This window comes from Dama dama, chromosome 13, assembly GCF_033118175.1.
Source record: "Dama dama isolate Ldn47 chromosome 13, ASM3311817v1, whole genome shotgun sequence".
NCBI lineage: Eukaryota > Metazoa > Chordata > Mammalia > Artiodactyla > Cervidae > Dama > Dama dama.
In genome coordinates, this window is record NC_083693.1 from 39,179,090 (window position 1) to 39,200,288 (window position 21,199).

At 34.1% G+C, this 21,199-nt stretch overlaps 1 protein-coding gene across 1 annotated transcript in view; it reads left to right on the forward strand.

The window, feature by feature from the left end:
• The window catches only part of IREB2 (iron responsive element binding protein 2), a 46,598-nt gene that overhangs the window by 13,581 nt on the left and 11,818 nt on the right, over positions 1 to 21,199 (forward strand). Inside the window, exons 3-13 of the mRNA XM_061158904.1 lie at positions 3,763 to 3,928; positions 5,687 to 5,824; positions 6,702 to 6,920; positions 9,185 to 9,254; positions 9,741 to 9,924; positions 10,886 to 11,025; positions 13,197 to 13,368; positions 15,392 to 15,492; positions 17,110 to 17,226; positions 18,435 to 18,594; positions 19,663 to 19,798. Coding sequence (XP_061014887.1) covers positions 3,763 to 3,928; positions 5,687 to 5,824; positions 6,702 to 6,920; positions 9,185 to 9,254; positions 9,741 to 9,924; positions 10,886 to 11,025; positions 13,197 to 13,368; positions 15,392 to 15,492; positions 17,110 to 17,226; positions 18,435 to 18,594; positions 19,663 to 19,798 — 1,603 coding nt within the window. The remainder of the gene's footprint in view (positions 1 to 3,762; positions 3,929 to 5,686; positions 5,825 to 6,701; positions 6,921 to 9,184; positions 9,255 to 9,740; positions 9,925 to 10,885; positions 11,026 to 13,196; positions 13,369 to 15,391; positions 15,493 to 17,109; positions 17,227 to 18,434; positions 18,595 to 19,662; positions 19,799 to 21,199) is intronic.

A 21,199-nucleotide genomic window follows, 5' to 3' on the forward strand; every position in this document is an offset into this window, starting at 1 on the left:
AGGGACTCAGCCGTTCGTAGACATGTATCCATTCTCCCCCAAATTTCCCTCCGGTCCAGGCTGCCATATAACAGTGAGCAGGGTTTCCTGTGCTCTACAGAGACCTTGCCTAAATAATTGATAGTTTACCTATTTGCAGATTTCTAGGCTGAAAGTTATTTTCACTTGGGATTTTGAAGGCATTGTTACATTGCCTTCTAGTTTTTCACATTCCTCTTTTACTGCAGGCTATCCTGATTCCTAGACTTTGTTTCTGATTGCCTTTTCCTTTTGTGGGCATTTAGTTTCAGGTTTCTCTGTTCTGCCCAGTCCATTACCAGTCAGTTAAGGACTATCTTCCAAAATTTTGTTAGCTTTGCTTCTGTTTCTTTGTTCTTGTGTGTTTATAACTTTCTTTACTGTTAACTCTAGTGGATTTCAGGAGAGAGTGGAGATAATTACTGGTGTTTATTTTACTATATTTTGTTAGTAATCTGACAAATGCTTTTTATGAAGATACTTGAAATGAAAAAGATGCCTGAGGAGATTATTTTTCCAGAATAATTAACCAAAGTTAATTTTGTGTGTTGGCTTCTGTGATAATATTTTACTTGTTATTTCCAAATGTTCTGTTGTAAAAATGTCCCCTCTGTAATTCCTCTTGGTTTCGGGGGGCTTCATTATTTTTGATTGAGGTAAGAATGGCAATGAGTATTTGTTAAGTACTTACTATTTGTCATATGTTTGTTTGAGGGTTTTACATGTACTAGAGAGATGATGAAGTAAGGTATTCTTCACATCTGCTGTGTAGCTGGCATTCCCATTTTAAATGAGAAAATGCATCAATTTGAGTCACTTTCTAAAAGTCATACCTATTGGAGATAGCAAATTGGAGATAGCTTTGAATTTAGTATTTCTGATTATGTAGTCCTTTATGCTCTTTACTTTCAATTTTATTATGCTTTAATGTATGTGTGTTAAAATTTTCAAGCATAAAAGTAGGGAGAAAATAGTATAATAACCCACCATGTGTTTGTCAGTCAGTTTTCAACATTTGTCAATCTTTTGTTTCAAATATTCCACCATTTTTTAAAATCTGTAAACATACTCCAGTATATATCTCTGATGTACAAAAGGACTTGTAACTAACAAAATTAACAGTAATTCTTTACTATGCTCTAAAACCCAGTCCATATTCACATTTCTCTGGTTTAATGTGAATTCCCTGGTATAAATATATTCTTTTATAACTGTATAAATGTATTCCTATATATTTATATAAGAAGTATATAAATGTTGGTTTATTCACACAGTATCCAAATAGGATCCACACATAGTACTTGGTCTTTGTGTTTCTTAAATCTCTTTTAATCAAAGTATTCATTCTCTTTCCTTTTTCCATGCCATTTTTATGTTGGAAAAAAAGGTTCTTTGTTCTGTAGAATGTACTACATTGTAGATTTGATTGCTTCTTCATGGTTTCATTTTATTGTCATACTGTCTCCCATGTTTCTTGGCAACTGGATGTTTGATTAGATTCAGGTTTATTTATGTTTGTATTATTTTTGCAAAGCACATTTCATAGTTGGGCTTATATTTCTTGTTAAATCAAGAGGCATTTAACATCTATAATGTCCTACTTTTGGTGATGCTGAGTTGGGTGTAATTGTTCTCAGCTTGATCCATCCATTATAAGTTCTCCATTCATATATCACCTCATGATTTTATCATCCACTTACTATGCTTGTATAGATCTACTATTTCGTTAGATGCTTCACATTGGTGATTTTTCTAATTATATCACTACCCTTCTACATTTATTAGCTGTAATTCTTCTATTACAAGAAACTTTCTCTTCTTAACTATTTTGTTACTTGAAATCAGGAAAGATGGGATTAATGATTTATTTTCCCCTCTTTGTCAGTTTGCAGAGTATGCTCTGTAGCAGAAGAGTCATTATGAACTAAGGGCTCTTTTTATATTTGATATATTTTAATGTATTACAGTCATTACTCATTTTATTGCTCATATTGACCCATTAGTGTCCCTGTTAGTTTTTGATAACTTCTTTGGTTTCTGACACCAAATGTTCCAGGCTCATTTCGTGCATGTCCTTTCCCAAATATGGAACCAATCATTTCTGCAAGGAACTCTTTTTTTTTTTTTTTTTTTTTAATGGGAAATAGTATTTAGAAACAGCAGGTTGAGTTGCTAGCTTTTCATTACTATTGGATTGTCATCATTTTAGGCATTTTAGGCATTACCTCATTGATCAGAGGTAAGCAGCACATATGTTCTTTTTAAAGAAAAAATCATGAATTTGTACTGATGATACAAATTTAAATGTAAGGTTTTTTCTTTTTTTTTAACTTAGCTACTCTGATTTTACACTTGTGTCATTACTCTTAAATCTTGGTTCCCAACCATAGTAACAGTGGTAAAAAGAAAGTAACTTTTTACTTTCTTCTCATATATATGAGAATTTCAAAATTGCAGATATCAATATTAATGACTGAATATAATTTGTTTTCTTTGTGGATCTTTTTGCCCTTAGTATATGTCCCGCTAGGTAGATGGAACCAAAATATTGTGTGGAATATATACTGGGTTTTTTAGTTTATCTTTTCATTGTTCTTTCTGGGGAGGGGTATACTTTATTATATTTTAATATATAATATTTTAAATGATATATAATACATTTAAAATTATATAATTTTTAATTTTATATTTAATATAATCTTATACTTTCTTTTTTATTCTTACTGTAAAGGTATATATTATAAACATGGTTTTGCATTAATTTTCTCTTAATGATATAGTCTGGAGATCACTTCTTAGCATTTAGAGATTATCATTCCTTTAAACAGCTGCATAGTAATCTATTGTGTGGGTTACCGTGACTTAGCATAATTCCTTAATTTCATACTGATTCAATCTTTCCTTTCAGTCCTAAGGAAATACTTTCATGTGGCAAAATTTGGTGTGAGAATTTAATATGATAAAATATTTTTTAAATATTGGAATTTATTTCTTTATAGTATCCTTAAACTAGTAATCAAGAGTTAAACAACAGTTTTCATGAAGTGAATTTTGCTCACTTAAGCACCCTGATTTATATTTAAACGTTAACTATTTTTGATGAAGATTCTTTTAAATTTGTTACAAACTAACCATTCTTTAACATAATTGGAATGTTTTCATTATTGTATTTATTCTAATCTGTGCTTTTCAGTTTTTCTGTGTCTTTCCTGAATTAAGTATTTGTCAATCTTATATGCCCAAGTCAGTGCAGCTCTTGTGTAAAGATTTTTTCTTTAATTAATTTTTCAGTTATTTTATTAAAGTATAGGTGAAGGCTTTACCTCTGCTTTTTCAGGGCCTCAGCTCACATACAGGGAAGTCAAATTTATAGAAAGCTTCATATTAACAAGAATGGTGTCTCACTTCCTGTTTACTGGACTAAAAAATTTTTTTGTATTGAAGTATAGTTGATTTCCAGTATTTTGTTGGTTTCCGGTATACACAGAGTGATTCAGTTATATATATGTTTCAGATTATATTCCATTGATATTGAATATGATATTGAATATATCATATGATATATTATATGATATTGAATATAATTCCCTGTGCTTTCTAGCAAATCCTTATTTCTTATTGACTAAAATTTTTTAAATTGAGAAAAAATACATCTGTGTCTTTATCTGACATTTTGCTATTATAATTTTTACAATATGTAGTTGATTATCCCTTTATTAATAGTAATATTTTCTCTTGAATCAGATGTTCTGCCTTACTCAATACGGGTCCTCTTGGAAGCTGCTGTGCGAAATTGTGATGGCTTTTTAATGAAAAAGGAAGATGTTATGAACATTTTAGACTGGAAAACCAAACAAAGCAATGTTGAAGTGCCCTTTTTCCCTGCCCGTGTTCTTCTTCAAGATTTTACGTGAGTAGTAGGATTATTTTTCATGATGAATTTTTAGAGTGTTTTCTTTCTAGAATCATACTCCCAGATGTCTCTTAATTGGGAAGATTAGTTTATAAATTTTTAAATTTCCCTTTTCTAAACTAAAGCAGTTTGTCATACTTGTGAAGTAAGTCAGACAGAGCAGGAGAAATATCATGACATCCCTTATAAGTGGACTCTAAAAAGAAAGGATACAAATGAACTTAGAAGCAGACTCAGCAGACTTAGAGAACAAACTTATAGTTGCTAAGGGGAAGAGATAGTGAGTTTGGGATGGACATGTGCACACTGCCATATTTGAGATGCATAATCAATAAGGACCTACTGTATCGCACATGGAACTCTGCCCAATGTTATGTGTAAGCTGGATGAGGGAACTTTGGGGGAGAATGGACACACACACACACACACACACACACACACATACATCCCTTCACTGTTCACTCCATTGCTAATCAGCTATATTCCAATGCTAAATAAAAAGTTTTTTAAAAAATCAGACGCTTGTTTTCCTGTAGCCATTTATTTTAAAAACTACTTCTACCTAACTGCCTACTTGTCATCCCAATAGGCTGCTCAGACTTAATATATCCTAAATGTCATTGCCCAGCCCTCTCATTTACTTCTTTTCAAGTTTTTTCTATCATAGTGAATGATGCTGTTTAGAGCAAAAATCTAAAAGTTAACCTTGCTTCCTCTCTTTCCTTCATACATAATCCAGTCTATCAGTAGGTTCTGTGATCTCTGCCTTTGAAGTACACATCCTGAATCCAAATGCTTTTTACCATCTCCACCTCCGTTGTTCTGATTCTAACCCCATTCTCACTTACCTGGACTATGACTATAATAGTCTCTGAACAGGTATCCCCGCTTCTACACTTGGAATGGATAGTTTTATCTTTTCGCAGTAGATGAAGTGACTTGGCTAAAAAATGTTGATAAATGTCATATCATTCCTCCATTCTCCATTTGGCTTCCATCACACTTAGAATAAAGTCAGAAGTCTTTACCATAGCTTGAAGGACTCTGCCTAATTTAGGTGTCCAAGGATTATTTATTGGAAGACTTAACCATTAGCTGAGTTTTGAAGGAGGCGTAGGAGTTAGCTAGACAAATAAGAACATTTTCTTCACCCACTGGCCGAATCTGGTTAGTATGCTACTTCTCTGTGTATGCTGCTACTGTAGTACTTATGGTACTCCTCTGTAATTGCTACTGTATCTTTCCTACAAATTCCTTGAGAACAGTTACTCTCCCTTATTTATTTAGCCTGTACCATTGGTGTTTAGCACCTCGAAGTCATTTGGTAAATGCTTGTTATATAGTTGGCTGGAGATATGTATGCAGATACAGATCTATCTGTAGATTCCTATGTTCAGTGAATAACTTTGGAGACAAGGCACTGGGAGTGAAGGGGCTGGAGCTGGGGAAAAGGGATGGGATATCTTAAAATTCAAGACAAGAGAAAGGACTCCACCAGCAGTTTCCTTGAAGTTCCCTTATGTCTCTAAGAATCATCTGTTGTATTATCTTTGGCACATTACCTTTTAGCACTCAAGTTCTCAGATAGTATTTAATATTCTCATTAAACTAGGCTACATATAACTTTGGATACATTATCACACATGAATGCAAACTAAAAGGATACTTTTTAAATTTAAAAATGAATAAATGCATATTGGTTACTTGAACATATATAAGAGAAGACTTAGAAGTTAATTGTTCTTTATTTTTTAGTGGAATACCGGCAATGGTGGATTTTGCTGCTATGAGGGAGGCAGTGAAAACTCTTGGAGGTGACCCTAAGAAAGTCCATCCTGCCTGTCCAACAGATCTCACGGTTGACCATTCCTTGCAAATTGACTTCAACAAATGGTACTTTAATACAGATATTTATAAAAACAGACATGCAAATTGACTGCCAGCCAGTCCACTAGGAGTATATGGTATAGAGGAAAAGGAATAGAGATAATTTGTGCCAGAGTAAAGTTTGCAACATTTAGTACTGGCTAATATACAAAAAGAAAAACTGGTGAAAATTGATGTATCAGTGAAATTTATGTTTAACTAAGTCTGAGTTTAAAGTGATTTTCTTCTTTGTATATTTTGCTGCCATTTTTATAGAACTGTATAAGCCTGGAACCTGCTTTTCAGAGTGGGTATCTGAATAAAGCCTTCATTTCCTTTTTGATTTTTAATTTCCCTTCCAGAGAGACTCTAAAGATATGAGCCATGGATGTCTTTAATTATATTAAATTGGTGATTGGAAACACTGAGCTTACTACAGTTGTATTTTCCTTCCACTGAAATAAATTTTCTTATATTTAAATGATCCTTTTGATCAAATTCAAACTAGAGAAATGATTATGTTTTCATGCACCAGTTTATTTAGTTTCCCTGGAGTAATGGAATAAGACAATTTATTAATTTGCTATAGGTCAAACTCTGGCTCTGAGCGTCTTTTAAGTTGTTAGATGGGGGAAAAGATCAATTTCGCTACTTGCCAAAAGTTACTGTAGGAAAATGATTTTAATGGGCACTTAGAATTATTTTTTTAATCGTCATAAATTAACTCCCCTCCTTTTTGTAATCTGAGATTTGCTTTTGAAACCTGATTTAAATGGTACTTTAACCTTTGAATAACATTCAGTTGTTACTTCCAGATAACATTGCTGGTGTATGCTTTTTGAAGCACTGAATTTCTTTCGCTTTTAAATGGTTTTATTTTGTCTCTTTTTTTTTGGAATGATAGTGCAATACAGAATGCTCCAAATCCTGGAGGTGGTGACCTACAGAAAGCAGGAAAGCTCTCTCCACTTAGAGTGCAGCCTAAGAAGCTTCCCTGCAGAGGCCAGGCTACCTGCCGAGGATCGTGTGATTCTGGAGAACTAGGCCGAAACTCAGGAAAATTTTCTTCGCAGATTGAAAACACACCCATCCTATGTCCTTTTCATTTGCAACCAGTGCCTGAGTATGAGATGTTTTTTAAAATATTTGTTAGTGCCAAGTTATTTTTCAGTTTTCCTTCTCCTCCTAATTCCAGTTACATTGCCTTCATATTTATTGTGCTTCCTGTTGTACTGAAAGAAGCAAAGATAATTAAAATTGTAGTCTCCAAATACCGTAATCTTTCTGTTTCTTCAGAAGAAAACTTTAAGAATTTTCTAAAAATATATTTAATTTTATAACTAATGTAGGCAGAGAAATATCTTAAGCTGAGTTTTTTATTTTAGTGAATTTATACCATTCATTCACATGCTCATTATTCATTCACATTTCTTTTGTAGAAATCCCTACTTATATTTTTAGTTTTATTTTCCTTCTAGATTTCTTAATCTCTGTTTTAAGAATATTATCATTATCACATGTCACAGACTTAATGAGCTGTTTTAGATAAGCAGTTTCGTAAATCGTACCATGGAAAGTAGTAAACCAGCCTGGAAAAGAATCCTATCCTTAAGAGTTCGTTAAATTTCCTACTATGTAATTTTTTCAAAGTAATAAAAGCTGTGTGATGTGTTTTCATATACTATAAAGTTTCCAAAGTCTTAAAGAGAGTTATGTTTGTCCTATTGTTATTATACTGTCAGATCTTTTAAAGGTTAGTTAAAGATAACTTAGACTTTTTCAGGTTTAAAAAATTTAGCAAATTTAATGTATAGGTTAAGGATATTATGAACACATATTTCATCATAAGTGCCAAATAGTAACATTTAAGTCACTTGTCCTTAAACTAGCTCTTTCAAGTTCTAGGTGGGTCTCTGTTTTGTGCTCAGTATTGTTATAAAACCTTGGGTTGTAAGTGACCTCAGGTGCTCTTCCTAAGAATTGAGTATAATCTGTGGGTCCTTTGCTATGTCAGTTCTATGTAAGTACTCTATTCCTCTTACCTAATTGTCCTGGTTTTTAGGGACTGTTGAACTTTTGAGATTGATGTCTCTTGTTTAGAAATTAATTTTCTGAAAAGGAAAATGTATGATTCAAAAAATCATGGATTTTTCTTGGTTATCTTTTTATAAATGGTATGAAGCCCTAAGGTGGTATGTTTTTATTTCTAAAAATCCAATCTGGTATAACATTTCTGTTTAATTTTGACTCTAAATTGCAAAATATTAAGACTGGATATTGTCTCTGGCTGTATGAAAATAGTAACTCTTTCATGTGCTTTAATGCATCAATGAAGTATTAATTATAGACAAAAAATGGCGGGGTAGAGAGTTCAGAGCATACATCTGGCACTTGAAATCACTGCTTAATTTGGAGTCAGGTTATGAGCTAATAAATGTATGGTGCTTTGTAGCTTTCATGTACTATGGAAAGGTAAAATAATTGGAGTGTCTCTAGAAAGCTTTGTTCCCTGAGGTCCTAAGAAAAATCTCATTAAGATGTGCTGTGGCTTCAGATGATCACTCAGCAATGAATTATTAATCTTTGTTTTTAAAAAAGTTGACAATTAAACAACTATAATTATCTGGACCCTGGAAGACATGTATAATTTAGGTTATATTGATATTCTAGTCAACACTTAAATCACCAGCTGGCAGATGAAATAAACAACTTAAAGCCGTTAGAAATCATTTTTTTTTTAATATCCATTAGATAAAAATAGCTTCCTAAAAATGGCAGTATGTTTACTGCTTGGCAGTGAATTGTTTTTATCTCTTAGTTTAAATAATTTATATAAAATATAATCCATGTAAACTAAACTGCAACTCCATAAAGTCGAACCTTTCATTTGGGATGGGGTGAATACAAGATTTTTGCCCAAAACTCTTTTTAAGCTTATAAAATGATGCTGTTTGTCACTGTCGCATAGTGATAATCGACAATCATCTCCTAGTTAAAGTGGCATAAGCGTCAAGTGGGTGGAAACATATGTGCTTATTGTATATTCATTAAAGTAACTACTGTCCTTTTTCCTTGCACTAGAAAATCCAACAAAGCTTACCATGCTACTTTTAATATTTTAGTCAAACACAGCGATGCATATGAAGTACAGTTTGGGACACTGGTGTGGACGTGGCTTAAATATTAAGTCCTTGCAATAGCTTTCTGATTTTATTTAAAGCAGAACTTCATTGTTGAAAATAATGATTCTGAAAAGTCTAGTAAATTACTATTCCTAGAATTTTAAAAACGTGTTTGTATGTAAGTACATAAGAATGAAGACTTAGAAACAAAGACAGCTCTTTTCTATAATACATATATTTAATGCCAGTTTTTTTTTCTGTTTAGACCTGAAACAGTATTAAAAAATCAAGAAGTAGAATTTGGCAGAAATCGAGAGAGGCTTCAATTTTTCAAGGTATAAATGATTTGGGGGAAATTTTTTAATAGAAGTTTATAAAATATTTAAAGGTACAATTTTTTATATCTTTAGACCAGAAATTTTTAAATATTATCAGTAGAACCCTTTTTTACTTTTTTCCTTCAAATAAAATCTTAATCAGAAACCCTAGTATATAATAAAATATTAAAAACAGTGGCTCTAGTTCAGGTGAGCCTGCAGTCTTCTACTTGAGCCTTCCCCTTTTTCTCTCCCTGAGAATCCTTGGAACATAGTTGAAAGCTACTGTTTATCTGGACTGTTAGAACATTATTCTTTGACTTTTTTGAATAATCTGCAAAATGAATACATGTAGGTTTAGTATCTGCATATTTGCTATGTATTGTAAACTTTGACCATAATGAAATTGGTAAAATATTTTCCATGTCAATATTTATATGTTAATTGTGAACCGAATTCAGATATATGCTAACAGTTGATTTCTTAAATTTGAATAAAATATAGTGGAGCTCAAGAGTTTTTAAGAATGTGGCTGTAATCCCTCCTGGAACCGGAATGGCTCATCAAGTAAACTTAGAGTATTTGTCGAGAGTGGTTTTTGAAGAGAAGGACCTCCTCTTCCCAGACAGTGTTGTTGGCACAGATTCTCATATAACCATGGTGAATGGTTTGGGGATTCTGGGGTGGGGTAAGTAAATGACTAAATACATTTAATTCTTTTGAGAAGGATGTCAGGAACATTATAAAAGAACATAAATAGCAGGGTCTTTATAGCCTATTTGAGGCTGTTTTTTCACCTATAACAGTTAACAACAAAAATTAAATTTGAGTGTTTGTGGACAGTGTGGTGTAAGAGAGAATTTATGAAAAGAAATGTGCACTGTGACCAGCACAGCACTACCATTTGTGGAGTGATTAGTGATGATGGTTGGTAAGATCCCCTGGAGAAAGGAATGGCAACCCACTCCAGTATCCTTGCCTAGAGAATTCCATGGCCAGAGGAGCCTCGTGGGCTACAGTCCAAGGGGCTGCAAAGAGCTGGACAGGACTGAGCGACAGACACTTCCAGTTTTCCAATGATGATGATGTCTGTGAAGGCATTGTGGTTACTCCTTTGTTTAAAGTCCTTCAAGTGGCTTTTCCTGGCCTTATTTATAAATCCAAATTTCTTCACGTTTTTTATAGGGTCCTTGGCAACATGGTGCCCCTAGCCATTTACCCAAACACATCTTAAAGGCTTGTTGATTTCCCTGAGTAGGCTGTGCTCTCACACCTCATGGCTTTGTGCTCTTTCAGAGCACAGTTACTCTTTTACAGGTTTTTAAATTGTTGGCTTTTAGTGTCTTGAGGTTGACGGGGGCTGGGTTCTGTTCATATCTGTATCTTGAGCATAGTACAGTACCTAGCATTATAGATACTAAGTGTTTTCTGAATTTAAAATAATGGTAAAAGTAAAATTTTTTCAATCTTGTGAGTGAAGTCATTCTTTGGAGAGGACTTGAGTTTCATATCTACAATGCTAGCATTATAGCAATTCTGTGTAAGGTACTGTGTTAAGACAAACTCGTGAGACACTAGAGATTTAGATATTGAAAAGATAACTTATCTTTAAATGTGCCATACTCATATACCTGTGTTTATTACATTAGGGGTTGGAGGCATTGAAACAGAAGCAGTTATGCTTGGCCTGCCAGTTTCTCTTACTTTACCAGAGGTGGTTGGATGTGAATTAACTGGTTCATCGAATCCTTTTGTTACATCCATAGATGTTGTTCTTGGCATTACAAAGGTAAGCTAAAATTTTACTAGCTGTATAACTCAGTGGACCTGATTTTGTTTTGTAAGTAGAAGAGCCCCATGAGAGCAGGTATTTCAGTTTATCACCTCACTCTTAGCACTCTGGTGGTGTTATTAGCTTTGTCATCATAGTTGTCATCATAGTAATACTTTATACTGGTAAGTACAAAGCAGTTTGTTGTGTCATTGTTCGCTTGAAGTGTTAACTCATTTATTCTTCGTTACAAGCCTATGAGATTGGTACCGTTACTATCCTCATTTTAATTGTGAGACACAGTAAGTTTTCGTGACTTAACCAGAGGGTCATAGGGTTGAATATTAAGTATAGAGCAAGAATTCTAATCCAGGCAGTCAGGTTCTTCAGTCCATACTCTTAACCATTATGCCTTATAGCCTCAGTAAATACTTGTTGCCTACCTGAATTTTAAAAAATCACACTTGGGAAATGTCTAATTGCATCTCCTTTAATATTTAATTGAATCATTTGTCTTCTGGAAACAATTACTGTATTAGCTAGTACTAAAAATTATGGGTAAAAGTGTAATAGTGTCAAATTTTTCTATTGACTGTTTTAACATTTTTATAAAGTCACTTTTCTGTACACCTGAAACTAACACATTATAAATCGACTGTTTCAATATAAAAAGAAACTAAAATATTATATAGAAACTTTTTCTCTGAACTTTTAAAATGTTGGCTGCATGCGTTTAATACATGTAATCTAGGGTTTCCTAAAGACAGTAATTTGTAACTCTCTACCCCAATTTCATTTTCACTAACTTTATTGTTATGATTAAGTCCCATTTCATTAAATGAGGGAACCTGGCAAATGTTCCAAATAGAATTCATATTTGGATCCCAGAGTCTCAGCATTTTTGGTTAGATTTCTGGGCTGAAGGCTTTTAGAATACTCCGCAGGGAAAGAAAACGGTATTGCCTCCTTCTCACCATTTAATATTGATCCTTCTTCCCTAATTAGAAAAAAAATTGACATCTTGCAGAAATGATTGATTCAGTGTATGGTAACAAAAGATCGAGAAGTTAAATTGAGAATTGAAGGATTATTCCTAAAGGAAAGGAATAGCCCATTATGTTTTTAGAAAAATCAATTCTTTTCCTTTGCATATCCTGAAAACTAATGCTGCTTTTTAGATTCCTCTGGCTATATTTTTTCTTAACAATGTTATACATCTACTTTAGACATCTTTGCTTATTGATAATGAAAGTTAAATCTATATGTGTGCGTACCTTTTTGAGTGTTATGTCCCTTTTTTGAGGTCCTGTTCTAGTCATATCTTTATAGAATTGATCATTGTTTTTCAAAATGTATATTGTGGTACCTCATTAATTTGGTGAAAGCAGCATTTGACTTGGTATTTCTAATCTGTGTTGCTCTTATCATCAAAAACAGTGAAAATAAAAATCTTTCTTTTAGGGTTGAGTTTCTGCATCCATAAAAAAGTTAGGATTAAATGATCCTTAGCACTTCTAAAATGTTAGAACTTGATATTATTCATAGATTGAATGTTGTTTCATACTTAGTCATTGTCCTGGGCACACTCCCTGTACCATTATGCAACCATTCTACAATTCAGAAAAGGTGGGTAGCTGTTTTGGTTACTTAGTAATAAGAAAAATAATTTTAGAAGGAATTAAGTTTGAAGCCACATGTTAAATTCTATCAAAATGAAATTTATCTATAATTAATGGTGCTCTAAATATTTGGACCAGTATTTGGAATTTGAAGAATCTTTATAGCAGTATCTAATTTTTAAAATTTAAATACACAGTTTCATCAGTATATTAATATTTCACTAAATCTAAGATGCCTTCATTGGCTAGAACTGTTGTTTTCTGTGCTGCTAAGAAAAAAAAGAAGACTGCCAGTTAGCAGATACATAGTAGAGTCTATGGTATACCCTGATTTCAGAGGCATTTTGAATTTTCAAGCGCTTTTTTTTTTAATCCTACTAATAACTTTGGACCATTCTTCTATTGACTATTTGCCTTTAGCTGGAAAACCAGAGTGAGTTGATGTTTCATAAAAATAACGGAGGACCTCTTTCCTTGACTGTCACTAGTAATGGGTTAAAAATTAGATTTTGTGGTTTTCAGAGAATCCATGCTAATTTTGTATGTGTTTCTGTCTATCTCTTTATATAGCATCTCAGGCAAGTAGGAGTGGCTGGAAAGTTTGTTGAGTTTTTTGGAAGTGGAGTTTCACAATTATCTATAGTAGATCGAACTACAATAGCAAACATGTGTCCAGAATATGGTGCTATCCTCAGCTTTTTCCCTGTTGACAATGTGACATTAAAACATTTAGAACATACAGGTAAGATGTAAGATCACTAGGAAATATTTTACAATAAATTACTACCTTGTACATGTTATTTAATGTTCATGATATGATCTTATTTTGAAATAGCAAGTTTGAAATAAACTGCACCAGATGTGCTTAAAGAGTGTTGTGTCCTCAAACTCTAGTCCACTGTGACAATTTAGAGAAATTATTCAAACTGCTGCTCTTTGCTTCACTTTTTCCACATAATAATGGATACCTCCACCCTGTTAGTGATCAGACGTTGCAGTTTAATGGAAGTCATGCTTTCCCACATTCACCGTGCTGTCTTCTACATCCAGGAAGAGAGGAGTCACAAGACAAGATTATTTGAGAACCAGTGCTCTCTCTAAAGAATAAGCAGCACTTAATTTTGTGAAAAACAGCATAGGGTTACAAGTTCCAAATTCTTACTATAGCTTAATTGACTGGGAACTTTGACCACTCTTCTGTTGACCATTTAATATAGAAAATACGTACAAAACAAGAATGTGTTGGTTTTGTAAGACTCCTGTTCTTTAAAAGTTAGTCTGTTTATTTTTCAAGAGGTCATTACTAAACTGTTGATACTAATCTCTACTCATAAGTATATTGGGGAGATATGTTCCTAGTATTCAGTTTGGGGGCGGATTGAATCAAATGGCAAAATGGATGGCTGGTCATTTGAAACCTTGGAGGGAATGGTCCTCATAGAATGCAGCGTTTTCTCTAAACTGTTCTTCGGGTTGTAGAATGGTTCAAGAGAGAAATGCCTCATTCTTCACATTAATATGAGTTAATGTAGTAATGACTATCACTGAGTAACAAATTGTCCTAAAACTAGTGGCTTAAAACAGCAATAATCATTTATGCTGCATAGTTTCAGTGAGTTAGTAATTCAGACAGGGCACGGCCAGAATTGCTTGTCTCTGCTTCATGATGTCTGGAGCCTCAGCTGTAAGACTTAAAAAACCAGGGCCAGAAATCCTGAAGACTTGTTCACTTGCATGTCTGGCAGTGAATGCTAGCTGTCAGCTGGGAACTTGGCCGGGACTGTCAGCCAGAACACCCACATGTGGTTTCTGCATGTAATCTGGGCTTTCTCACATGGTGGCTTTTCAAGGGTTAGTAACCTGAGAGAGGAGGGTTGGGAGGGAGGAAGAGGGTGCATTAGCCAGCTAGAAATCACATTGCCTGCATCTGGGGAATGAACATATTTTCTGCCTCTGTCACATTGTAAGAGAACATATATCTTGGGATATAAATTGTTGTGGCAATAATTGGAAAATATAATCTACCACAGTTACTTTTCATCAGGCTTATGGATAACGACCAAAATATTTAATTAGAAGCTTTTATTCTTAACATCTAATTTATTTTAATTTTTGGAAGATCTTGTTAAATCTCTCTGCTCTCTAAAACTATTCTTTCATTTACTATTTTCTTTCATTTTGACTGGTACACTAATGTTTGTTGTTTAGGGAAAGTAATGAATTTCATCTTTCACGATGGTTAGTAGTTTATTATGTTCAATTTCATTGCTGGATTTTCTCTTGCAAACAGTATTTTTGTGAGTTTATGTAACTGGCTCAGTATTTTTTATCTTCTGTGATGAATAGCTCTTTTTAAAAAATATTTATTTTTTTGGCTTTGGGGGATCTTAGTTACAGCGTGCAGGATCTTGAGTTGCAGTGTGCAGGATCTAGTTCCCTGACCAGGGATCAAACCTGGGCCCCGTGCATTGGGAGCACGGAGTTTTAGCTACTGGACCACCAAAGTGATTGAGTAACTTTTAAAAGGGGCTTCTGATATGTATTTTATAAAGTAGAGTTTTCATGAAGAGTAAAATTTTTGCTATTGTTATTATAAATTTGTAATATCATCAATATTGTGATATTATCAATTTGTAAAGAAATCTTTTCTGAGTGCTTAGTTACTTGTAACTAAGTTTGTTAGTCATCATTGAAATTCAGCATCCTTATTCCCAAAGATTCAGAAATTCCTGACAGGATTTTTATTGTTTTAATCATCTTTTTAGGTTTTGACAAAGCCAAACTCGAGTCAATGGAAGCATACCTTAAAGCTGTGAAATTGTTTCGAAATGAGCAAGATAATTCAGGAGAACCTGAATATTCCCAGGTATCTACAAAATAACCCACCTAATAGTAGTAGACTGTAAATTCTAGAGCCTGTCCTCCTGGGTTTGAATCCCAGCTTTAAGACTTACCAGCTATGCGACCCTGGGTACTTTTTTTAGCTTGTTTGCCTCAGTTTCCTCATCTCTGAAATATGAAGATAGTATCTATCTCATAGGATTTTTAAGAGGTTAAATGCAAATTCATTATAACAGTTTTAAGAACATAGTAAGTACTCAATAAATGATAACTATTATTAACTGTCTAAGAAGATAGTTATATGGCCTTTAATGTTAAAGATATCTTTATAGTCTAAGCAAATGTTTCTCTGTTGGAAATTTCTATTGAGGTAGGTAGAATTTACTTGCAGGAAAGTTTTAATAAAATTCACTTTCTAAAAGTGTGTCAGGGATCTAAATCAGCTTGGTGTTATAATTGGTATGGTTAACTATTAAGCTCTTTTTTGTTGGGAAATCCATTGTCTCGTTTAGCTTTTTTTTTCTTAATAAATAAATTTTTCTATCCGTCATTCAATATACCTATATATATTATGTGACTAGGTATATTGAATGCTGGATAGACCCCATCGGAATTAAATTTGTGGGACAGTTGGGTAAATCTTTGAACTTCTTTGATTATTTTCTGGTCCCTTTCTGCCCTGTTTATTGACTCTGGTGCCTTGTCCACATTTTTTTTAAAGAGACATAATTAAAGGAAAATTTTTGGTGGTATAGTGAAATGGGATAAATTTGCCTATTAAAAAACTTGAGCATATGATAAGAAATAGAATTAAAATTCATCAGGATGTTCATTTCAAGAGAAATTCACATACTAAAAACACAGATTAGGATCACCTGGGTCCGTGAAACAAAGGTGTAAAAAAAGCAGATGTTTCAGTTGTGATGAACAGAATAAACAGGGCCATTAAATAATGATGAAAGCCATAGTGAAGAGAAACTTAATTTGAATTTATTATACCAAATAAAATGTAAGTTGGAAAATGGTAGAAATACCGGAAGATATTAAACAGAAACCTAGCTGGGAGGTGGGATTTTTATAAAATATGACTCTTTTTTTTTTTTTTAAACCAAGGAATAAAAACATGGTCTGCAGGCGCCTGGCTAGCTAGACACACTAGAACCAGGATTAGCAAATCCCTTTTTCTACTATCCCCCCAGCACCCTCTGTAGACCAGACTTAACATTATGCAAGCTGAGAACAAAAAAATGTTTACCAAGGCTACCCATGTTATCACAGAGTAGGCAAAGGATGAATTTGGGGATCAGAAACAATAAAGTGACAGCTGGTGCAAGCATCTACTTTATCATAAGGCATCTGTGAAGACAGTGTTATCTTTGTGGGGGGAAAAACATTTGAGAAACAAAAATTTTTATGTAGACCATACAGTTGGTGTTGCAGTAGTTTGCATACTGGTCTACTAGTCTTTTAGCAAATGTTTATATATTTCATAAATTAGGTTTTAATGTATTTATTTCTTGGGAGTATATGTCATCATTAAAACAAATATGAATATACTTGTTCTGCTTCAGAAAGCAGTATTCAAGTTGGAATCTGTACTAATGAATTCTAATTCCTTTTCTCCTTCTCTCTCATTTCCTAGGTGATCCAGATTAATCTGAATTCAATAGTTCCATCTGTCAGTGGTCCAAAGAGACCTCAGGATAGAGTTGCTTTGACAGATATGAAAAGTGATTTCCAAGCTTGCTTAAATGAAAAGGTAGATTACCTTATTTGTCAGTACACTTTGTGCTAAGTAGTCAGGAATTAGCAGGATGATCTATGAACTCAATCTACTGCTATATTTTTATATATTATGGCACACAGTAGCAGCTCACTCTTCCTCTGTCCAAAATGTAAGTCAGACATCTCATGAGGTTGTTCCCAGATTTCACTTTAGGACCAGAGGTTGATTGGGTATATTTAAATAAAAAATTTCAATTAATTAAAAACTGAGTTTCTTAGTCACTATAGCCTCATGTTAAGTTGAATAGCTTCATGTAGCTATGGCTCTTGTATTGGACATTCAAATAACAATTGAATATTTATATCATCACAGAAAGTTCCATTGGGCAGCAGTGCTCTAGACTTTTTATGATTTCCCAGACTAGGAGAAAACTACTATTTTGTTGTAATGACTGTCTTAAGTCTGGTAAAATAACTGAATACCAGGTGACCTCTGGCTTTTGGGGTGTGTACTTTCTGTCTTAAGAATCACGGCTTTAATCTTGTCACTTTCTCTATTCTGAGAACTAATAGTTGGCTTTATTTTCAGAGCCTCTTGTAATTTCTTGATTTTCTTCCCTTTTTTTTGTGGAAAATACTCAACTTTACAGGAATAAAATAGTGTAATGAATTCCCATGTACCTCCCTTAAACAATTACCATCTTGCCTCATCTGTTCTACACACCTATAGACATAAGGATCTTTTTAACAATGTTAGTGTTAGTCGCTCAGTTGTGCCCGACTCTTTGCGACCCCATGGACTGCAGCCCACCAGGCTCCTCCATGAGATTTTCCAGGCAAGGATACTGGAGTGGGTTGCCATTTCCTTCTCCACATAAGGATCTTTTAAAGCAAATCTTCAAGCCCATTTTCAACAAAGAAAAAATGTTTACCATCTTTTGAGAATTCCTGTTAATTAGGAATGAATAAAGAACAAGCAAAGCCAAATAAAATCTGGGTCCTAAGTAGCTGGCTGGACTCACTCAGTAGATAAAAGCTTAGGAATACCACCAGACTCCTGTCACGATTATTCAAATTAATGCTTCAACTGGATCATAACTACTGAAAATCATGGACCTTCAGCATCACTCCCGAATAGTCAAAACTTATCAGATGTCAAGGATCTGCTGTATTTTCTACCCCTCTTTTTTTCCTATACCTATCAAGAATATTTAGTTTATATTTATGTGCAAATTTGTGTAGGTTGGATTTAAAGGCTTCCAAATTGCAGCTGAAAAGCAAAATGATATCGTCTCTATTCATTATGAAGGAAGTGAATATAAGCTGTCTCATGGATCTGTGGTCATTGCCGCCGTTATCAGTTGTACCAATAATTGCAATCCATCTGTCATGCTTGCTGCAGGTAGGTTGTGGTTTATATCCATACAGTTTTCAGTTAGGTTCACGTTCTGTTTCGTAGATTATGCATAAGTATAGGTGTCTTGATTTTGTTTTCTTGAAGATGCTTTTTTTTTTTATAATTTTTATCTATTTTTTTGGCTGTGCTGGGTCTTCACTGCTGCATGCAGACTTTCTCTAGTTGCAGTGAGCAGGGGCTACTCTAGTTTCAATGCTCAGGCTTCTCATTACGGTGGCTTCTCTTGTGGAGCATGGTCTCTAGCGCGCAGGCTGAGCAGTTGTGGTGCACAGGCTTAGTTGCCCTGCAGCATGTGGTATCTTCCAGGACCAGGGATCAGCCCCATGTCTTCTGCATTGGCAGCTGGATTCTTAACCACTGGACCACCAGGGAAGTCCTCTGTGTTTGATTTTGAGAGCCTTTCTGAGGTTTTAATTAGGTCTAAAGGAGCCTAAGACTGATTTATGTTATTAATTTTGTTTTTATTACAAAGACGGTAAATTTTCAAAATTGTAACTTATGTATCTGAGTTTTAGGTTGTATCTGCTTTTTCTATCAAATCTCTTGATAATCTACTAGACATTTACCATAGCAGTGTGCTAGATTCCACTGAGATGTAAAGGAAGTAAAAGATTATTGTCAAGGAATATAAAATCAACTGTTGCATAGAACAGTTCACTAATTTTATAAAATCAAGTATAATAAATGTTAAATTGCCATTTCTTCTTTATGATTATAGCATTTAAAATGGTTCATTTAATGGTATATATTATATGTGTACATGATATTGTTATATATCCTTCCATTTGTGTGCATGATGCCTTGATATCCAACTGTATCTTAACAATTTATAGCATAAAGGCACTAGTATATCTACCACAACTTTTGTTTAAATGAAATCAGTAGAATAAATGGACAGGATAATGACAGTAATTTTATGAATTTCAGACTTTCACCCTAACCTATATTGGAGGTTACCTGTAAAATAAATCCTTTCTTACTTCCTACTTTAATATGAGGGAAAGAGGGAAAGAAACTTTGCCATAATAAATTATTGTTTATTTACTGTTGCAGGTCTTTTGGCTAAAAAAGCTGTTGAAGCTGGTCTACAGGTTAAACCTTATATAAGAACAAGTTTATCTCCAGGCAGTGGAATGGTTACACATTACCTCAGTTCAAGTGGAGTATTACCATATCTTAGTAAGCTTGGGTAAGTGATGGTTACCATCTTTTTAATATTAGTATTCAGCAGTGATTGAAGCTACTTGTTAGGGCCTTTTATATGCAAAAAGGAGATAGGAAAAAACACTTAGGGTTCTACTTGTTCCCTTGCCATTGCCCGAAAATCCTTGAGGCCATATCACTCAGCAGTCATTTACTGAGCGTATTTAGTCAACAAGGCAGTGTGTTGGTTACCAAGAAGTAGATGTGATCTCTAGTTTAAGGATGGAAACACTAGACAGACAAGTAAAGCCAGGTAACAATGGTGACAAGTAACAGTGACAGACAGGGAAAGGGATGGTAACGGTACTGCATAATTTCTGAGTCATGTAGATCAGTTTTCAGAACTGAGTGAAATCTTATAGGTTGCATTATTAATGAGTAAATTGTCTTAATTGTGGTTTTGTGAGATTATTTCATCCACTAAGCATAGGTTAAGTTGTCCCTGAACGTTGGAGAAAATAACTCTTCTTATATTTCTTAAGCACTTCAAAAAAATAATTGATGCTAGCAGTGTTTTCACTATGTATCATGGAACATATTGTCTTACATAAATCAATTCTTTTGCTAAAGTGATAGGTTTTCGGTTTTTTTTCTTTATTTAGAAGAGTCAGTTCAGTTCAGTTCAGTTCAATTCAGTCGCTCAGTCGTGTCCGACTCTGCGACCCCATGAATCGCAACACGCCAGGCCTCCCTATCCATCACCAACTTCTGGAGTTTACTCAAACTCATGTCCATCGAGTTGGTGATGCCATCCAGCCATCTCATCCTCTGTCGTTCCCTTCTCCTCCTGCCCCCAATCCCTCCCAGCATCAGGGGCTTTTCCAGTGAATCAACTGTTCACATGAGGTGGCCAAAGTATTGGAGTTTCAGCTTCAGCATCAGTCTTTCCAATGAACACCCAGGACTGATCTCCTTTAGGATGGACTGGTTGGCTCTCCTTGCAGTCCAAGGGACTCTCTAGAGTCTTCTCCAACACCACAGTTCAAAAGCATCAATTTTTCGGCACTCAAGTAGCTGGAAGTAATTTTGATGATTATACCTACAGTTTTTCAGCTACTGGTGCAAACATAATTGCAGTTTTTGCATTGTTGAAATTTGCCATTCAATATTGGAATACATTCTTAAATAAATATGGTTATATTATACATCATTTAATGCTCATTTCTTGCTTCATTTTTTTCCTAATGACTTATTACTTGCTGTTTATGTTTATTTTGGACTGTGGAAATGATGTTAGACAAAAAACAAATTCAAACGATTTTCTTACTCAAAATGGATTATAGAGCAGTGGAGACAACTTGCAATATCAACAGTGCATTTGTCCAGTAAGTGCTAATGAACATGCAGTGCAGTTATGGTTCAAGAAGTTGTGTGAAGGAGACGAGAG